Source organism: Aptenodytes patagonicus, chromosome 3 (genome assembly GCF_965638725.1).
Source record: "Aptenodytes patagonicus chromosome 3, bAptPat1.pri.cur, whole genome shotgun sequence".
Classification (NCBI taxonomy): Eukaryota; Metazoa; Chordata; class Aves; order Sphenisciformes; family Spheniscidae; genus Aptenodytes; species Aptenodytes patagonicus.
Genome location: NC_134951.1, coordinates 110,304,742 through 110,322,581, shown reverse-complemented (window position 1 = coordinate 110,322,581; position 17,840 = coordinate 110,304,742). Strand labels below are relative to the sequence as shown.

Genomic DNA, 17,840 nt, shown 5'->3' with positions numbered 1-17,840 from the left:
AGAGGAAAACATTTGTTTTTGGTGAAGCGATAAAGGAGCTTGGTTGTGATCAAAGTGCTCTTGGTCCACTTGTGGAAGAGCGGAGTTAGGGAAGTGTCACTCAGGCAGGCTGAGTACAACGTGTACAAACACGGGACACCTGCATATGCAGCTGATGCTGTACTTCTAGCTGACTGGTGGGATCGCTCATGCATTCTTCACTAGAGGGGAAAAATGGGAAGAAAAAAAAAAATCTCATGCATCTTTAAATCAGTGTAAGGTCAGCTGAGATAAAACCCACTAAAATCAATTAGCTGAAGTACCGGGTTATGACAGAATATCAGTCGACCTCAGGTTGTCCTGGTGCCTTAAATGTGTTTTCTCTTTCACTCTTTCTAAATTTCTTCTCACTTTAACCCTGAATTTACACCTGGATTTGTGGGTAACAGCAATATATCTGTAAAGCTTTTTGTCCTGAAATTACTTGTACCTATGGTTAACTGCTGCCTTAATTAGCTTGTATTTTATGAAACCAGACCCCAGTTTGGTGCATTTTAAGAGTCGAGTGAAATAGTAGTTAGCAATTGAAAATTACTCATCTTGTGTATTTGTAAATGGGGAGAGATTACCAGGTTCTGTATATAGGTATCATGTTATATTTTTATCTGTTGTTCATATTTCTTGGTGAAGGATTTCTCAGCCAATTTAGACTAAGACGTAGGGATTAGATTTGAGTGCTTCTAGGGGCATGAGAAATGTCCAGAGGGGAGGGTTCAGCTATGTGACGTGTGAAATACCAAAGAGGCAGCCCGGAGGGTTTCTCTCCAGCCAAGTAGTAAACTTCAGAGAGAAAAAAAGGAAAGAGAATGTAAGCAAACCTGAGTGAATGCTGAGCTCTGTGGCTGGCAATTAATAAAACAGAGAGGATGAATGAACCATACCACAAGGAAGTCCAGGATGTCTATACGTTTGACCTCAAGAAACCTACGCTGAAGAAAGTGGATGTCTGGCCATGCACTGGGAGGAGCAGCAGCAGCTCTGGTGTTTCCTTTTCTTGCCCACATGTCTTTCTTTGCCTCTCCGTGTTGTGCCTGATAGGCAGTCTGCTGGGGCATCCTCAGTGTCTGGATTATGGGCCGCCTTTCCAGCCCCCTTTTCACTTGGAGTTCTGCTCTGCCTATGAAAATTTTGGCTGCTGTGACCAGGAGAGAGACAACAGCATCGCAGCAAAATACTGGGACATCATGGATTATATCGATCCTCAGAGACATAAGCTGTGTGGAACGTATATCAAAGATATCCTGTGTCAGGTAGGGCAGAAAAATAGTATCTGTATCCTACGTTTTGGGCTGACTTGGGGGTCAATTGTGGTTCTGATAGCCTCTTGTAGCTAGCTGTGTTGCTGTGAAAAAAGGTGTGGGAGCTGGGGAGAAGTGGGCTGATGGAGTAATGGTACCTAATCCTCAGCATGCATTTTGCAAAGTGCTTTGTGTAAGGTGCCTCACTTTGTGGTATCTGACTATATATAATGACATTTGCTAGCAATAATGATTTATGAAGGCATTGCCCAACTCGGATTATGATGGGAATCCTGCTGCGCTGCTAATTTTTTCATAATGAAGGGGAGAGTTACGGATCAATACTTACTTTTTGCTTGCAGCTACTAGTGCTGGATTACAAATTCTACAGGATCAAATGATATGGGAATTATCAGGCAAAGTGTTTTGGTCCCTGGACCCCATGAAGGATATGTTTTGATTGTGGTCCTGCTGAGGATGCTCCAAATGGTGTGGTTGTTAAAGAAGAACAAAATTTAATAGGCAGTGGTTTTTTCACACAGCTGCTGCAAGGTCCCGAGGCTTCAGTCGCTGCATTTTCACCAGTGCTCTCTCCCCGCTGTCCACCTGGCTGACGGCAGCAGGCATTGTGCCGTGACAGAAGACCGGAGGCACTGTTCTTCCCCAGCTCTCCTGCCTCCCTATAATTAAAGGGCAGAACTGACCTGCCTTTTCAACAACTGTTAGTCATGCAGAGTTGGACTTACTGCATGCCAAAACACAAAGCAGCCAAAAGACACAGTCTTACTAAGAACGTATAAAATGCTTCTAGTTAATATTTCCTTAGCCCTAAAATATTATCTGTGTACAAAAATGTTTCCATTCATTTTGGATGCTGGCAGGATTCTGGCATCTGCTTGGTGGGGGGGGACGACACCCTTTCAGCACCAGGGCTGAAAAAAGTAGCGTCAGTGTTGTTTGTCATTTTACAGTTGTTAAACCAGAAAAAGATGCGTTACAGGACCTAGGAGAACCACCAATGTTGGTGTTATGAAGATTTTCTACATGTTGCAAGTAGAAAAAAAAAACCATAAAAATGTGTCTATTGCCTCTTTGATTGCTTATTCTGCAGGGCATAATTTAATTTTGCATTTGTTGTAAGTGTATTTTGTAGCAAAAAACCCAAACCACCCTATACATTTTCTTACAGATTTTCCAAGTAGTAAGCTATTACTCTTCTCATATCTTTCTAGAGTAAGAATGCTGTTAAATCTTTGGGAAGGAGCCTGTGATTGTGTTGTGTTGCTCTTCCTGTTCAAGTTGGTGACAATCATGGAATAAAGGCTGGGTTCTCTGGCAAATATTATTTGGCTGTTGAATTAGTGGAGGAGCAAAGATCTACCAAATGGTTTTGCTTTAGTGATGTCGCTTTGCTGGATCAAATTCTTACTGATGATCTCATGTGGAAGGGATGGAAAATGATGACATCTCCGTTCTACCACCTCCACAGTAATCCTGATAGCTTGTACTCACTACCTGTGAAACGTTGACATGTACTTAGTGCCACATCAAATGCAAAAAGAGAGATGCATATACGTGATCAGGGTGTAATTGTGCTAAGTGCTTATTTCTGCTGTGTACGGCAGGACTTCAGATAAACTGCTGCTGGCAACTAGTGCTTCTATTGATATCATTCGTATGGAACTTGGGACACAAAGATTAGACTCAGAAGCAATGGTGGACAAAATAATATTACTAGCTTTTGTCTTTTGAACAAAACAAATTTCAAGAAAGACATGTAGGTGCTTATCGATAAACGTGAATTATTAGTAGCCGCTCTAATTTAGCGAAAACAGCATTATTTCACACCTTTGGGGGAGATCAGAGTCGTAGTGATGCCTTGTAACAAAGCAGCTCATTCAGTCAAGTGTTCCTTCAGTGCCAAAACCAGCAGACAGTAAAAAAACAGGCAGATTTTTTTTCTGGCCTTCCTGGTGTGGTAACGAGTGGTGTGCTGAGCATTACACAGAGGAAGCTGGTTTTGGTGACTGCAGCAGTCTCGCTGGAACCACAGAGCCCAAGAAGGATGCCGTGGCGTGCACCTTACCTTGGCAGTGGAGCGGTGTGTTTCTTAACAGATGGAAGACTATTAGATGGGGATGTGCTCTGGATCATGGATTTATTTCCCGCTGTCGCTTCAAGCCAGATATGTTTTTCTTGAAAACTAACAGGCTAGAAGAGGCATCTAAAGCAATCTGGCTCTGCTGGTAGAGCTGCTTCAGTTTGTATCTGGCAAGATCTGGGTCTATTTTTGCTAGCTAAAATAGATACAAATGCTTTGTCCTAAGCATTTGTAGGTTTAGAGTCTGACCCTCAGCTGAGCTGTTCTAGGATTTAGCTTAAAAACTGAATATGGAACTCTGAAAACCGCCTGTAACGTTCTTAAGGAGGTGTTGTGCAAGTTGCACGGCTATAAAAATTCCCTGGATGCCAACCTTGCTACATGCACTAGAACAGCTCTCTGGCTGCTGGCTGAGAGGACTTCTCTATTCAGGAAACTGCTACACAGGAGAGGCTTAAACAGAAAAGGCCAATTAAGCCTTGTTCAAGCTGATTAAAAGCCATGATATTAGCATGGGATAGGAGCTAGTGCAGGGAAAGCAACATACTTTTTAAGCCAATTTTAATCTGAGGCCTGACTTGATTGCAGAATGCATGCTGGTTTTGCAGAGAAACTATTACAAAACAGCAAAGAAGTATCAACTTGATCTTAGCAGCTTCTGCTTCTTCCGCTCTATAAAGTAGTGGGATTAATTGTGTTGTTTCACGCATGCTTGAGCGAAATGAAAGCAGACAACCAACAGTGACTGCAAGGCCACCTAATCCTGGGAGTTTACACAGATCCTGAGGAACCGCCTCCGTCTCGTGTGTCTTGCTGGGTGCTGCAGGTGTTGTTTGCCAGGCAAACACTGTGTGGGAAGCCCAATGGCTGGAAAAGCACGGCAGCTGCTCAGGGGCTGCGCTTATTTAGGAGGATGAACTGTAGGAGACCCTTATGCTGCAGACTGTTGGCAGAACAGAGTTGATGGAGCTCGGAGGTGGTGAGAATATGCCTTGTTTCAGAGGACGCTGTTTTTCTCTTCTCTTTCTCTTCTCAGATTGCTGGTCTGGGAGCTGGGCTCTGTTCCCACTTATTGAGAGAAATTAAAAATGCTGTCAAAGGTGTTAATAAAGTAATCACTTCAGAACAGAATTGAGGGGAGCTCTAGACTGCAAGTGACTTGTGCACAATGGAGTGGTGAGCCAGCTGCAGCCGCGTGTTAGTGGGAATGAGGGAGCTCCCCAGGACTCGAAATGCAACACAGGTTAGGGTCTGTCTACTCTCCCCCACCTTTCCTTGCTGACACCTTATCAGGCTGTCACCTCTCCTCGTCTCCTAGTCACTTGAGATCAGCACCATATTTTGTGAAAACTGATATAACTAGAAACACAACATATTCGGGGGTGTGTGAGTGAAAGCGGAGAGGGTGAGCAATGGTTAATGGACTCAGTAAGCATCAGGGGAGGAACACGCCAGCCAAGTGTTGTTGAATGCCTGCACCAAAGCTGCTCTCCCTCAAGAAGGTGAGAACAGAAAGACACTTACCTGAAGCTTTGGCTTTTGGGGATGGTACTCAAGGCTTAATGGTGCCCTTCCTCGTTCTGGGAAGACCTTAAACATGGGGAAAAAGTGTGGTTCTGCCATCTAGGGCTGAGGTCAGGCTGCAAGGACGGGCCTCGGGGACTTGGCTCCCCTTTGCAGGCTGGGGACTTCTGATTTGGGAAGAGGAGAGGTTCCTTACAGATGCGATGCAGAAGCAACAGAAACCAGCTTGTTCTGTGCAGCTTGATAACCAAATGGCAGCAATGAAAAGTGAGAAACTTACTACACCATCCAAGAGTTGAAAGGGCTTTGCTACTTACAAGTCATATCTTTTCTTGGTAGGCCAAAAGCCCTCGGGTTCTTTTGTGAGCAAAGGAAACACTTTGCTATGCTAAGTTTGGGATGAGGGTCTGTAGTCTTCACATTAAATATCCTGGAAAGGCTGCTACTTGCACCAAAAAAAAAGTCAGTGCTTGTATAACTGCCCCAGATTTGTTTAATGAAGCAAACTAGTTTAATGAGGCAGAAAAAATACTACTGTAGTAGTTCTTCATTATTTGACTATGTACTTACCTTCCTACGTATGTGCCTAATAAAAACTCTGGATAGACTGTTTCAGGCTGCTGGCGTGAAAACCAGCAAAATAATCCTTCTGCAGAATTTAGCTCCTTCTGTTTCAACTTCTGCAATTTTGTGCTGACTAAAATAAAGGTGGGATTTTAATGGAAATATTTTATAGAAGTTCTGGCCCAGAATTTTTGCAAGATGGGGAGTTTAAATTTAGGCACAAATTCAAACACAATGCCTGATTTTCAGTATTTAACCTATATTTTGCACAGCTAAAAACTTAATGATATTGGAAGGGACATAATTTTAGATACATAACACTTGAAAATGTTGCCTGCAGTATTTTTTTTCCCTGAAGATCACATATAGAGTCAGTGGTAAATACATGAATTCCATAAGATGATATCTACTTATTTGAAACAGTTTTAAATCTCAACGACAGTCTGCTTCATTGATACCATGCATGCAAGAACATGATCGGAGTTACACAGCATCAGACCAAAGATTAACTTAGCCTGTACATTTAACCAATGTACATCTTTAGCACCTACAATTTCTTCTGGCAGAGTTTCACCTCCCTTTTTTTAACCTGGCTCCTGCTAGCTTTATCTAATGCTCCCTCATTTTTTCTTCTGGGGGAAAGGGTGAACAAGTGATCTCCACGCATCTTCTCAATGTCACTTGTGATATTTACAGACTTCTGTCAGGCTGTTACCCTACTCTGATCACCTCTCTGCAAAACTGCTCAGTCCCATCTTAATTAGCTGTTTGGTATCTTTGGATTTGTTCCCCTATGCTGCTTTTGGGAAGGGGGACCAGAGCTGTGCATAGCGTTGAAGGTGCGGGTGATCCTGTACCTGGTTTGTTTTCTTTCTTTCCTAACACCTGATTAGACCTAGGTATGGGCTTAAGGGCTTAACAAAGTAAAATCTTAAATATACCTGGAAACGGCAGTGATGCTGAAAGATGTGTCCAGATTTGGGACTGCTGGTCTGGAGAAGTCTGAAGTAGGAAGGCTAACATTCTCCATACTGCAAAGGGTTGCTGCAGTGAGGGAGTTAACAAATTCTTCTCTCAATCTGTTAAGAACAGGTTACAAAGTACCTAGTTCAAAATCTAGCAGGGGAAGCTAAGGGGGATTTCTAAAAGCAAAGGTAAGAAGAGATTGCAAAAAGGAATTGCTTGTCACTTCCCTAAAAACATATGGTAATGGAGAATCCACAGCCTCCATAGACATACTTCTGTTGGGGATAACTTAGGTGCAGCTGATTGCTTTGGTAAAGGAAACAACTACTGACTTCTAAATCCCCTTTAGCAATATTCTGAGTGACTTTTTACTATTCCACTTCAAAGATGACTCATTATGTTCTCTGCCTTACCAATTTTTCATTTTATTAACTGGTTTGCTTCCATGAAGTGTCTTGGCTTCTCCTGGATGTGTGTACACAGCCCCATATTTAGTTTCTTTTACTTTCTAGGAATGTTCTCCGTACGCTGCACATCTCTACGATGCAGAAAACCCTCGGACACCTCTAAGAAACCTCCCAGGACTTTGTTTTGACTACTGCTCCGAGTTTCACTTCAACTGCCGCTCTGCCATCAGCCTGCTGACGAGTGATAAGCACATCCAAGAATGCTGCGAGACAAACAAGACGCGCTTTTGCAACCTCCTTCACCTACACGATGAGGACTACTGCTTCCCCAATGTGCTGAAGAACACAGCCCTCAACCACAACCTGGGCTCGGTAGTGCAGGACCGCAAAGGCTGCCTCCAGCTCTGTCTGACCGAGGTTGCCAACGGCCTGAGGAACCCGGTGCTCATGGTGCACGCGAATGACCATACCCACCGCATGTTTGTAGCTGAGCAGGTGGGTGTGATCTGGGTCTACCTACCTGATGGCAGCCGGCTGGAGGAGCCCTTTCTGGATATTAAAAGTATAGTGCTGGCTACGCCGTGGATAGGGGATGAGAGAGGCTTTCTGGGGATGGCTTTCCACCCCAAGTACAAGTACAATGGGAAGTTTTATATCTATTACTCATACATGGATAAGAACCGAGTGGAAAAGATCAGGATCAGTGAATTGAAGGTTTTGGCATCTGATGTCAACAAAGCTGATCCACTCTCAGAAAGGTAAAGTTCACGTTGAATGCTATTGTATGCCATGATGAGAAATTATTTTTCTTTGTCCCTGTCCTTCCCCCTTGCAGAACCTGCTCATTCCCAGTCACTCTGGTTCAGGTGTGTGACTGGCCTGCTATGAAGCTACCAGAGACAGGTTGGCTCAAGGTCACACAGCAAACTAGAAACGAAACTGAAAAGAGGACCCAGGATCTAGGCTTCCAGGTCGTCTTCTCTCTCTATCTCGTACTCTTGCCTTCTAAAGAGCAGTAATAGCCTTAAGCCTATTGTGGAATTAACATCTGCCCTAAAAGTGTTTTGTACTGTAGGAGAACAGGGATGCTTCATTACAGTACTATGCATTCATTTGGTCTGACACGTGTGTCCCTGCCCCGTCCCCCCACTAAGAAAAAAAGCTAATTCTCAGTTATGGAGAAGAATTTGTTAATAGCAGACTTATTTTCTCTAGAGTTTCACGATCACCATAAGATGCTTCTGAAGCCCTCAAATTCACCAACTGCTTCTCACATAAGAAAGCAGAACCCACCTGTCGCAATCAAAGTTTAAAGGGCAACAAGTGCTCCCTGCAGATGAACAGAGCATGTATTTGTTGTCGTGTTTTCAGAGGAGCGGTGATACTCCTGTGGTCATGGTGGCGGGTGAGCTCTGTAGCACAAGAGGGGTTAATGCAGTGCAGGTCAGAGCTGTAGTGCACGGGGCGGCTGTAGTGCTGCATGGCTTGTGGGAAACACGTTTCCTCAAGGGATGCCATACTGAAAGGAGCTCTGCTGTAAGCTAGGCAGGCAGCCTTGTGCTGCAGGCTCACATGAAACGGGATGCAACTCAGCACCAAAGCCAACGGGTCTGTACAGCTGGGAAATCTTGCTTTCTTCTGTAGAAGAAGTGATGCAATATTTCTGCAGCCTACCTGAATGTTCAGTCCTTTCCAGTAGCTAAATCTGGAGGTATTTCTCTTTTTTTAGGAATCTTTTGGAGCTTGAAGAACCAGCTGCAAATCATAACGGTGGGCAGCTGCTCTTTGGTGTGGATGGCTATATGTATCTATTCACAGGAGATGGAGGGAAAGCTGGAGACCCTTTTGGAAAATTTGGGAATGCTCAGAACAAGTAAGTAGGAGGGCAGTTGAAAGTCTTGAGCTTGTCCCCCAAGACACAGGGTTTGGAAATGAGACAATGTGGAAGAATAAAGTAAGAGTGCTTCCTGATAGTGCTTGTGCATCTGCAAGTCTGTCCAATGCAGTATTTAAAAAATATAAATTTTACATTTTGAAAGCTGAGGGAACCCAATTTGTTGAGGGGGGGAAAGTCTTCTGTGACTTAAACAGGTTGCAAGACATACCAGCTGTTGGTTTATCTCTTTTGGACAGATAACTTTTCCTTTGGAAAGGGAGAAGCAGGAGAGAATTGTTCATTTTCAGTTGGCTCTCATGCTGGGATTTGTCTTTTTCTATTGTTCTCTCTAGGAGTGCTTTGTTGGGGAAAGTCTTGAGGATAGATGTGGATGGAAAAAGCCCTGATGGAAAGCCTTATCGCATCCCTCCCGATAATCCATTTGTGTCTGATCCCAAGGCCCGCCCTGAGGTTTATGCTTATGGGGTCAGGAATATGTGGCGCTGTGCGGTTGACAGAGGGGACCCTGTCACGAAAAAGGGAAGAGGGAGGATATTCTGCGGGGATGTCGGGCAGAACAGATTTGAAGAAATCGACATTGTTGTTAAAGGAGGGAACTATGGCTGGAGAGCAAAGGAGGGATTTAAATGCTACGACACAAAGCTTTGCCACAATTCCTCTTTGGGTAAGGAAGAAGTTTCTTACAGAAGATTACTTTACTATACGTGTATGTTTACAGGACTATAGCTCCATTTTTCCAGTGGAGCTAAATAATCTAGTGTTGTGTGTTAAATGGAGACTGTTTACTTCTTAAGAGCAGAATATTCCTTCTCCCCAGCCCTGCAGCCTTGGTATGAAATGATGCCCTGCTTATTCAGGGAATTCCCTGTCATACACTGCACTGGACAAGGTGTCTAGGGTCAAAGCCTGTGCCTTTTGCAGACAGACAGAATTTTCCCAGTGAAGTTAGGAAGGCAATGGATTGGGTTTAAGTAGAAAAGCAATATTGTGTTTTCTTCAGATGCTCTGAGCCATGGCTATTGCTAAGGAGAGCGGACCAGGCTGATGCCGAGACCCTGAAACAAATCCTGTGGAAGAGGCAGTGCGTCCTAGCAAGTAGGGTGCTGCAGCAGAACACCCAAAAGCTGTGCTCTGGGTCTGACTGTGGGTGTGATGGACAAACTCACTTGCTGCCTTTAAAATGAGTAGATATTGGTGGTCTTCATAGAGCTCTTTGGAAAGCACGGTAGAAGAACTGGCTATTATTATAATGTTCCTTAAGCTGTTGGAAGAAAACACCTGGTCTCAAGCTCACGTAGATGTTTCTGAAACATTTGTACGAGCAGGCAAGTGTAGAGTATGCGTTATCAACATTTCTCTGCTATGCTGGTACCCACGTGGCTCTCAAGTTTTGTTGTTTGGTTGGTTTTTTTAATGGCCCAATCCTCAATTGACAACAAAACTGAATTAGATTTTGCTGTTAATCTACTGTTTTTAATGAATTGTGTTTGTGATCTTTATCCTCATCGTTAAAGATTAAAGACAAGCTACTTGATCCAGGGGGAAAAAAGTGAGGACAAGACTAAAATTTTGTGGGATCTGATATTCAACCCAAGGGCTGAGTTCAATTTTAACATTGCCAGAGGCAAAGCCTTTATTTTTATAAGTCTCGTGACATAAAATGGAGGTAGCACACTTATGCATGTTCTGTGCTGAGAATGTCAGCAAACCTATGAAGATGTTAACTTGCAATTGTTTGATCTTATTCCCTTCTCTAAAAATGCTGGACTTTGTAAAGACTGCTAAAATGATTGGTGCAATCACAAACCTGTAAGATAATACTTCCTGCAGACTGATACCTTTCTGCATTGCTCGCTTGATGCAGAGAATCTTGGTCCTATGTGTTATAGAAGCTCATCACGACTAAGCCTTGATAAGCAACTACACAGGCGGCTCCTTAAAGCCCCTGGGTCTGTTCTGTCCTGGAGTAAATTACTGAATTCCCACTGAAATTTAACTGCGCTGTTTGTTCAACTGTACTGGTCCTTCCAGTCATTTTTGTGCCTATTGGCATCGCTAAGCAATCGCTTTTTGATGCTCTCTGGATGTAAATTTTCTCACTTTTTATTCTTCTGTGTTTAACAGATGATATTCTTCCAATATTTGCATATGGCCGCAATGTGGGGAAGTCAGTCACTGGAGGTTATGTGTACAGAGGATGCGAATCTCCCAACTTGAATGGCCTCTATATTTTTGGTGATTTCATGAATGGGTGAGACTAATTGTTTTCTCTGCAGCTACCATTCTGTACCCACATTTGCCTTATCTGGGCAAATAAGAGTATCAGAGCACCCTGAAACCTTTTCAGCTGGAGCAAATGAGAATCCCAGATGTCCGTGTATTAGATTAAGGGCTCTGACCATTATAACAACATTTTGATTGCAATCTAAACTTCCTCCAATTTAGAGTCCTTAGGAGAGGTTTGCTTTTGTTCAGGTCTATTTTTCCAAAAGACAAACATTAAAGCCAGTCAACAGTCAGGGTCCTCACTGACATCTTTTTCCAGTAATGCGTGATTTTGACACAAACTGATCTTGATAATGGAAACAAAACACCGGGTTTTATTTTTATCTAGTCGACTTATGGCTTTACAGGAAGATGAGAAGACAAATAAGTGGAAGAAGCAAGATATCTGCATTGGTAGCACAAAAGCTTGTGCTTTCCCTGGAATGATCAGTTCTTATAGCAAATTCATCATCTCATTTGCTGAGGATGAAGCGGGTAGGTATCGTGCTAGCCATATCTTTATTGGAAACTGTACTGTGAGTTCTGTGTTATAGGGCAACTGTGTAAAACTATGTTGTTCCTCACATGCCACTGGAGAGCGGGCACTGCAAAACAGGTTTGTGGCTATCTCGGCACGGCAGGTAGGGCTGGTATGGGGTTCAGAGAGGTCTCCTGCCCTGTGAGGCTATTGCAGATCAGCTTGATAGAGAGCTCGGGAGACAGATCCTCATATGAACTTGCAGTCTGAATGCTCCAGGTTCTCTAAGGAGTTTGAACTCCTGTTTGTTTCAGCCTTTCCCTGTCCTTTTGTTGTTGTTTGTTTATGCTGTTTCATTAATGAAAATACTATATCAATGCAGTTTGCTCTTTCATTGTAACAGCTCATCCTCACTTGGAAATTCAGGTAAGCTGTAAGAACTCCTCTCCTCATTAGCATAAATTCCTCAGTCTTATTCACAACAGCAGCACTTCACACTGTGGATTGCACACCAAGGCTTTATTTGGGGATGAGGAAAGCCACTGATTTGACAGCTGAGTGGAAATGCCTCAGTGCATAGGACTATTGCTATGGTCACGATGGCCAGATCTCTCACCAAGGTGAAAGTACCAATGCATGCTTTGTTTACTTTTGTACAGTCTCCTGACAGAGAGCTATGTAATACAAAAAGTGACTGCAAATCTTTTGAGAACCCAGATGTGCTTTAGCGAGCTCTGATGATTCACGATTCAGCAGAAAAGAGATTTGCTTGTAATGAAAAGATCCTAGATCATCTGGCTGGCATATTCTGTCAAAGATGCAGGGAGACGCAGGCTTTGTTGTGAAATATGTGCAATTTTTAACTGTTCTAACAACACGTGGAGTGAGTGGATATTAAATGTCCCTTCTACTGGTTGGTCTTTTAGAAACCAATATGGTGTCATCATGTAATTTGAAAGACAACGACGTAGTAGTATCTTTTGCAAGCTACTATAATTTGCCTGGATATTGTTCCTAGTGGGTGCTGAAGGGAAGGCACGAGGAGTAGTTGCTCTCCTCAGCAACCATACAGGAATAAGAAGCTTCTGTCTTCCATGGATTAGCCAATTTAGTTCTTGTTGGATTTTTTTGGTATGACCAAGATGGGTAAATATTTGTTGTGTGGTCTTCCCCTTGTAGCTTCTGGCTGCTTCTTTGGTACAAACAAGTTTTAAAAAATACGTTTATACAGAGGAGAGTAAGCTTTTGGAGGGCCACTGACATGAGGTAATGAAGGTCCTGCTCAGGCACTGTGCTCGGTCGAGGGCTGCTGGTTCTGCGTGGAACCCTGCCGCAACCGAGAGATCATTTGGTGTCCTTGGGAGTCCAAAAGGACACCCACTTCTTGGAAGTAAGACACAACTGAGGGATTGACTGAAGGGGTTTTCTTTTCTGACCACATGAATTAGTGAAGAGCCAGGAAAAAGAGGGAAATGGAGAACTGGGATTCAGCTTGGGCACTTGAATCTGAAACTGGTTTTCAGATTTTTTTTTTTCCACTTCCATTTAGGTGAGCTGTATTTTATGTCTACTTCTTATCCCAGTGCCTACGCACCACACGGATCACTCTACAAGTTTATTGATCCTGCAAGGTTAGTAATTAAAGATGTTTTCCCATGTCAAATTCTTCTATAATCACCATACATTCCCCAGCTATCAAAGTAGAAAGAATGCTAAGTACTACTGATACATAATCTCACTGACCTCCACATCCAGTCCTTGGTTTTTGTTACCCCACTGTATATCGGGTGCAACTTTAATCAGTTTTAGTGAACTTATTCCTCACTCATCATATCTGTGCACCCAGAAATAGACAGAGTTCCAATACCTTCAAGGTCTGACACAGTAAGGATCAAAATAATGTCTCCTTGGTTGCATATCTGAAGTATAGCACAGTGGTGTTTTAAAAATGACAATCCATATCCTTCATGGTCGTGACATCAAATATCTGTGATGCCCTTTCGTATAATAAATTGCAGTCCACAGTTGAGTTTTCTTAACAAAGAAGAGTGAAACCTGGTGGTTCATGCAGTGTTCAAATAATAATTGGAGCCTGAGCCTGAGTTTTTCCAAGCAAAATGTTTTTTCCCCGTTAAGCAGTTATCCCTGCTGAAGTCTGTTTTTACGATAATAAGCATGCTTATTTAATTTTTTCTCCTCCCAAGCTTTTGGATCTTGCTAAAAAGCATTAAATGAGTTTCAAATCACCCTGTAAAGTAGACACAGTACTAATGTGTCCGTGCTGTTGCCAAGATCTCAGACACTAACAAAATGAAGAAAATGATATGTTTTCTTGGAAAGTTAAATCCAAAGCTAGATAGTTAACTCAAGCTCTGTACCAAGGTGATGGGAATAGGAACTTGAGTCTTTTACTTGCTGTAACTACTTGAGAAGACTCCTGCCTTTAACAGCTTATTGTCTGCCAGGAAGCCTTTGAACTGCATTAACCAAAATGTAAGATTTTCAACTAAAAAAAAAATTAAAAAAATTTGTGAGCTAGCGTAAACATCGAGAGCTTGAGCATGCTCTATTTCACAAAAAAAGTCCTGCAGTCCCTCTGCCACTCCTTAATGTGCCATGAAGACTATCAGGATGATAAATCCTCTCCCCTTTCCCACTCTAAAGGGAGAAATACAGCTTTCTGTTTCACAAGCAGCCTGCGGGAGCCTCTCCAGGAGGCTGCCTGCCTGAGGACTGGTGTGCAGTAATGCACCATGTTATGATGACTCCACGGGGGCAGCAAGCCCCTGCCAGAAGTTGCGATGTTTTCACTGCTCAGAAGGGCTTTCTGGAAAGAAGCCAGCTCTTCCCTGTGCTTTTGGAGCTTCATATCCATCACTTCTAGAGCAGGACCAGGCACTTATTCCCATGGCTCTTTGGAATTTATTCTTGTATTTTCTGGTTCCCCTTGTTTACCTTAGCCTGGATGCTGCTCTGCTCAGCTTTGCCGTTGTCTGTTTGCTTAAGCACTTTGCAAGCTTGTCCAGGGTGTGCAAAGCACTGACTGCTCCTCTGGAAGCTGAGCTTGCTTGTCCCTGGAGCAGAAAGTCCTAACACCTCCAGATCCTGGGTTGTACTCTGGCCTCCTCCTGATTGTATCACAAGCAGAGATTTTTCCTTTCTCCTTTGCATTTTAATGCTGTTTATAGGATTCTTCCATTTCCGTCTCGCTGTTAGCGGTGGCTGGGATAACTGGCTCCTCTGATGCCGCTGATGGGTGCAGTCCCAGTTTGTCCAGCCCAGACGCTCCCTGCTTCCTGCCCGCACTTCAGCAAGCACGCTGGCAAGGGCAGCAAGCCACACAAACGCCTGCTTCAAAATGTTGGCAGGGCCACTGCCGTCTTACCCGATGGCCACTCAGACTTCCCCAGGAACCCCCCAGGAAAACTGATGGCAGCAGTGCCCCGTGTCCCCGCTTCAGCTTGCCTCTCCAGCAGTGCTCTCCGAGACAGCAGAGTGGCTGGCGTGCCTCTGCCTGGATTGGCACCAAATCCCCTCAGTCAGGAGCAGAGGGAAGAGGTGTTAGAAGGTGCCTTAAAAATTAGAGGGGGCGGGGGAACCTCCCTCCCCCCCCTAAAAAACCCCACAAGCAATGCCAACAATCCTGCTTTAGTAACCTTTGGGTTTTTTTAATTGAAATGGCACGGAGGAAGCACTTGGCTGTTGCCCCTGTCTGAAGGAGAATGCTAATCACAAGAAAATGTGATGCCTTAGGTCATGCTTTGCTTTGCTCTGTGTTGTCAAGCATGCCAAATTGGAAGAGCCTGTTCTTATTTGTCCTACAGCAGTTCCCTTGGTGGGTAACAGAAAACACAGGTCTGTTGCTCTTTGTACCCCCCTTCCTGTCATTTAGCATGTGACAGCTTTACCTCAGGGAAAATGTGCTTTTTTTGGGGTGCTTTTGTACTGTGGGAAGTTGTCAGGGAACGGTAGGAGAGGAACGCAGATACATTTTCTTTGCAGTTGTTGCTTCTTCCCTCCTTGCCTGTTCCTTTCCTTTCTCACCCCTCTTGCTGCAGCACTATGTGGCCGAAGCGGCACCCTTTGAAGGTCACACTAACTTTCATGGGGCTGTGCTGGAATATTCTGCTGCATGTACAGAGATCCTTATGCTGTGCCGTGAGCGAGTGGAAAGCACTGTCACTGACAAGCCTTACGTGCATGAATGAGACTCCTCCACTTCAAGGTGGGATGCATGAGCCAGTATTGGTGATGACAACCCAATGTGACTGATAGTCTGAAGTTCAACCAATGCATCCACCAGGCTTCTAGAAACAGCATTGTGCTGTGCCTCCAGCAGCAGGACGTGTAGGTGAACACACCTAATCAGCACCCTGAATTCAGTGGTAGGCTACAATTTCAGGCAGGCCGGCATCCCACAGACAAACAGACCAGCTATCGATGTTGGATAAAGACAGTCCAGACTGCCTGATGGCAGAAAGTTGACCAGAAGGGTGGTAGAAGAGAAGGTGCAGCCTTCCAGCTGCTATTGCTAGTCAGACAGGGATTTTATGGCTTGCTGCCCTGAGTTAGGCTCTAAAATTCCACCTATGTTGTGCTCCAGGTGCCTAAAGTGCTTTCCATGCCTCTTCCAGCAGAGGCAAATGATAACGGGGGACTGATGCGTGCCTCTGGAATAAACTTCCTTAACAATCTCTCAGATATCTGTGTATGGCTTTCTGTTTTTCAAGGAGAGCTCCACCAGGGAAGTGTAAATACAAGCCTGTTCCAGTGAAAACAAAGAGTAAACGGATATCACTTGTTCCACGTGCAAGTAAGTTGTTAGGCTCTAATTTCACTGAGAAGCAAAACATCTAACCATCTTACAGGCGTGTGACTGAAATCTTCAGCAGTCTTAAAAACTAAATCACTGAGCAGGAGCAATCTTGAAGTTAGGTTATCACATTTAATGTGTGCTTCTGTTGTCTGCTAGATGCTAGCCTTCTCTTAATCCCAGTCTCTGGGTGGTTTTTTTTTTTTCCTAAGCGTTGCCAAGTAATAGTGTAAATGGGTGTCACAAGGGAACTGATGGCTTTGATTCAGGCATTGGATTTGGTCTGGGAAGTTCTGAGCATCTGTCCCTGGCTCTGTGACAAGTTCCTTGAGTCAAATAATCCCCTCTCTGTAAATCTAGGGGAGTCAATCTTCCTTTCTCCTGGTCTTTTTCTGTCCTATGTCCCATGGAACTAGGGCAGGGGTTACATCTTATTAGTGGGTAGAAGCAGCGTTTAGCAAGTTGAGGTTATCTTGTCTGGGATTTCCAGATATTAGTGTAACTTGAAAAATTCCTATTGTTAAGTCTGCCAAAGTCGTGTGCAAGGTTTCATCATGTTTAAGGAAAATAAGTCCAGACAATATATATTCATCACTTCTAAAATTAAACAGATTTATTTGCAAGAAACCCAAGGCTCACTTGATGGAAGAAAAGAGGTTTATATAGTATATATTTCTTCTTTCAGAATGTCAGCTATTTTTCTTAACTGTAGCTCTAATAAGGGTTTATATCAGTCACATCTCTGAATTGGCCTTTTGCCTTAAAGCAGGGATGCTGAACCATGTTAATTACTTTCCTCAGAGACTGTCCTTGAGCTGCTTAATGAACCTTCAACGACCAAGCCTCCGAAAAAATCTTCTACCCCCACTGCAGCCATCCCAACCGTTTCTTCTAAGAAAGCTAAAAAGACCCCATCCACCAAAATAAAAGCATCAACAGTGAAACCAGCTCCACCTGGTAAAAAGAGACAGAAAATCAAAGCTGAGGCTAAACCTCACAAGCCAAAGCGGGAAGAGAAGGTTGCACACATTTCCAGAACTACACCAGCACCACCGTTGCCAAAAAAGAAAAGCTCCCACCCAACCAGAACCAGGAAGCTTCTTCCAAAGAAAGCAGCACTGGCTAAGGGAAAACTGGAGAAGAGGAGGAAGAAGAGTAGATTAAGAAGCAGCTTTTGAAGCTCAGTGATGTCCCAGAAAAAGCAAGTCACTTACAAGATGGTGAAACAAATGTTTTGAATAGTGACCAAATAAAAGAGAATCAGCTGACTTGTTATGCCAGTGCTCCCAGGTGCGCCTCCATTAATGTCAGTGTTAGCAGTCTCTATATATGCTCTATTAAACCTTAACAGCACCAGCTCCTACTATTAACTTTCTTTGCAAATCCTGCTGTGATGTCCTTTTCTGACGTAAGTAGTTATGAGAGTCTCTGGACATTCACTGGTAAGATTTGGCTGTGTATGACTGTCTAATAAATCCAAGTGCTTCCAACTTCCAGGACTCGCATCTTTTATCCAAGAATACAAAATAGACATGTCAATGTCCACAC

General features: G+C 43.6%; 1 protein-coding gene across 1 annotated transcript; it reads left to right on the top strand.

Annotated features, from left to right (window-relative positions):
- The first annotated feature begins 835 nt into the window (after positions 1-835).
- On the top strand, positions 836-17,776 carry HHIPL2 (HHIP like 2). The gene is made up of 9 exons (XM_076334616.1): positions 836-1,289; positions 6,945-7,597; positions 8,569-8,712; positions 9,069-9,400; positions 10,861-10,987; positions 11,351-11,496; positions 13,029-13,110; positions 16,210-16,292; positions 17,094-17,776. The coding sequence occupies exons 1-9, from the start codon at positions 906-908 to the stop codon at positions 17,468-17,470; spliced, it is 2,328 nt and encodes a 775-aa protein (XP_076190731.1). The 5' UTR covers positions 836-905; the 3' UTR covers positions 17,471-17,776.
- The last annotated feature ends 64 nt before the right edge of the window (positions 17,777-17,840 follow it).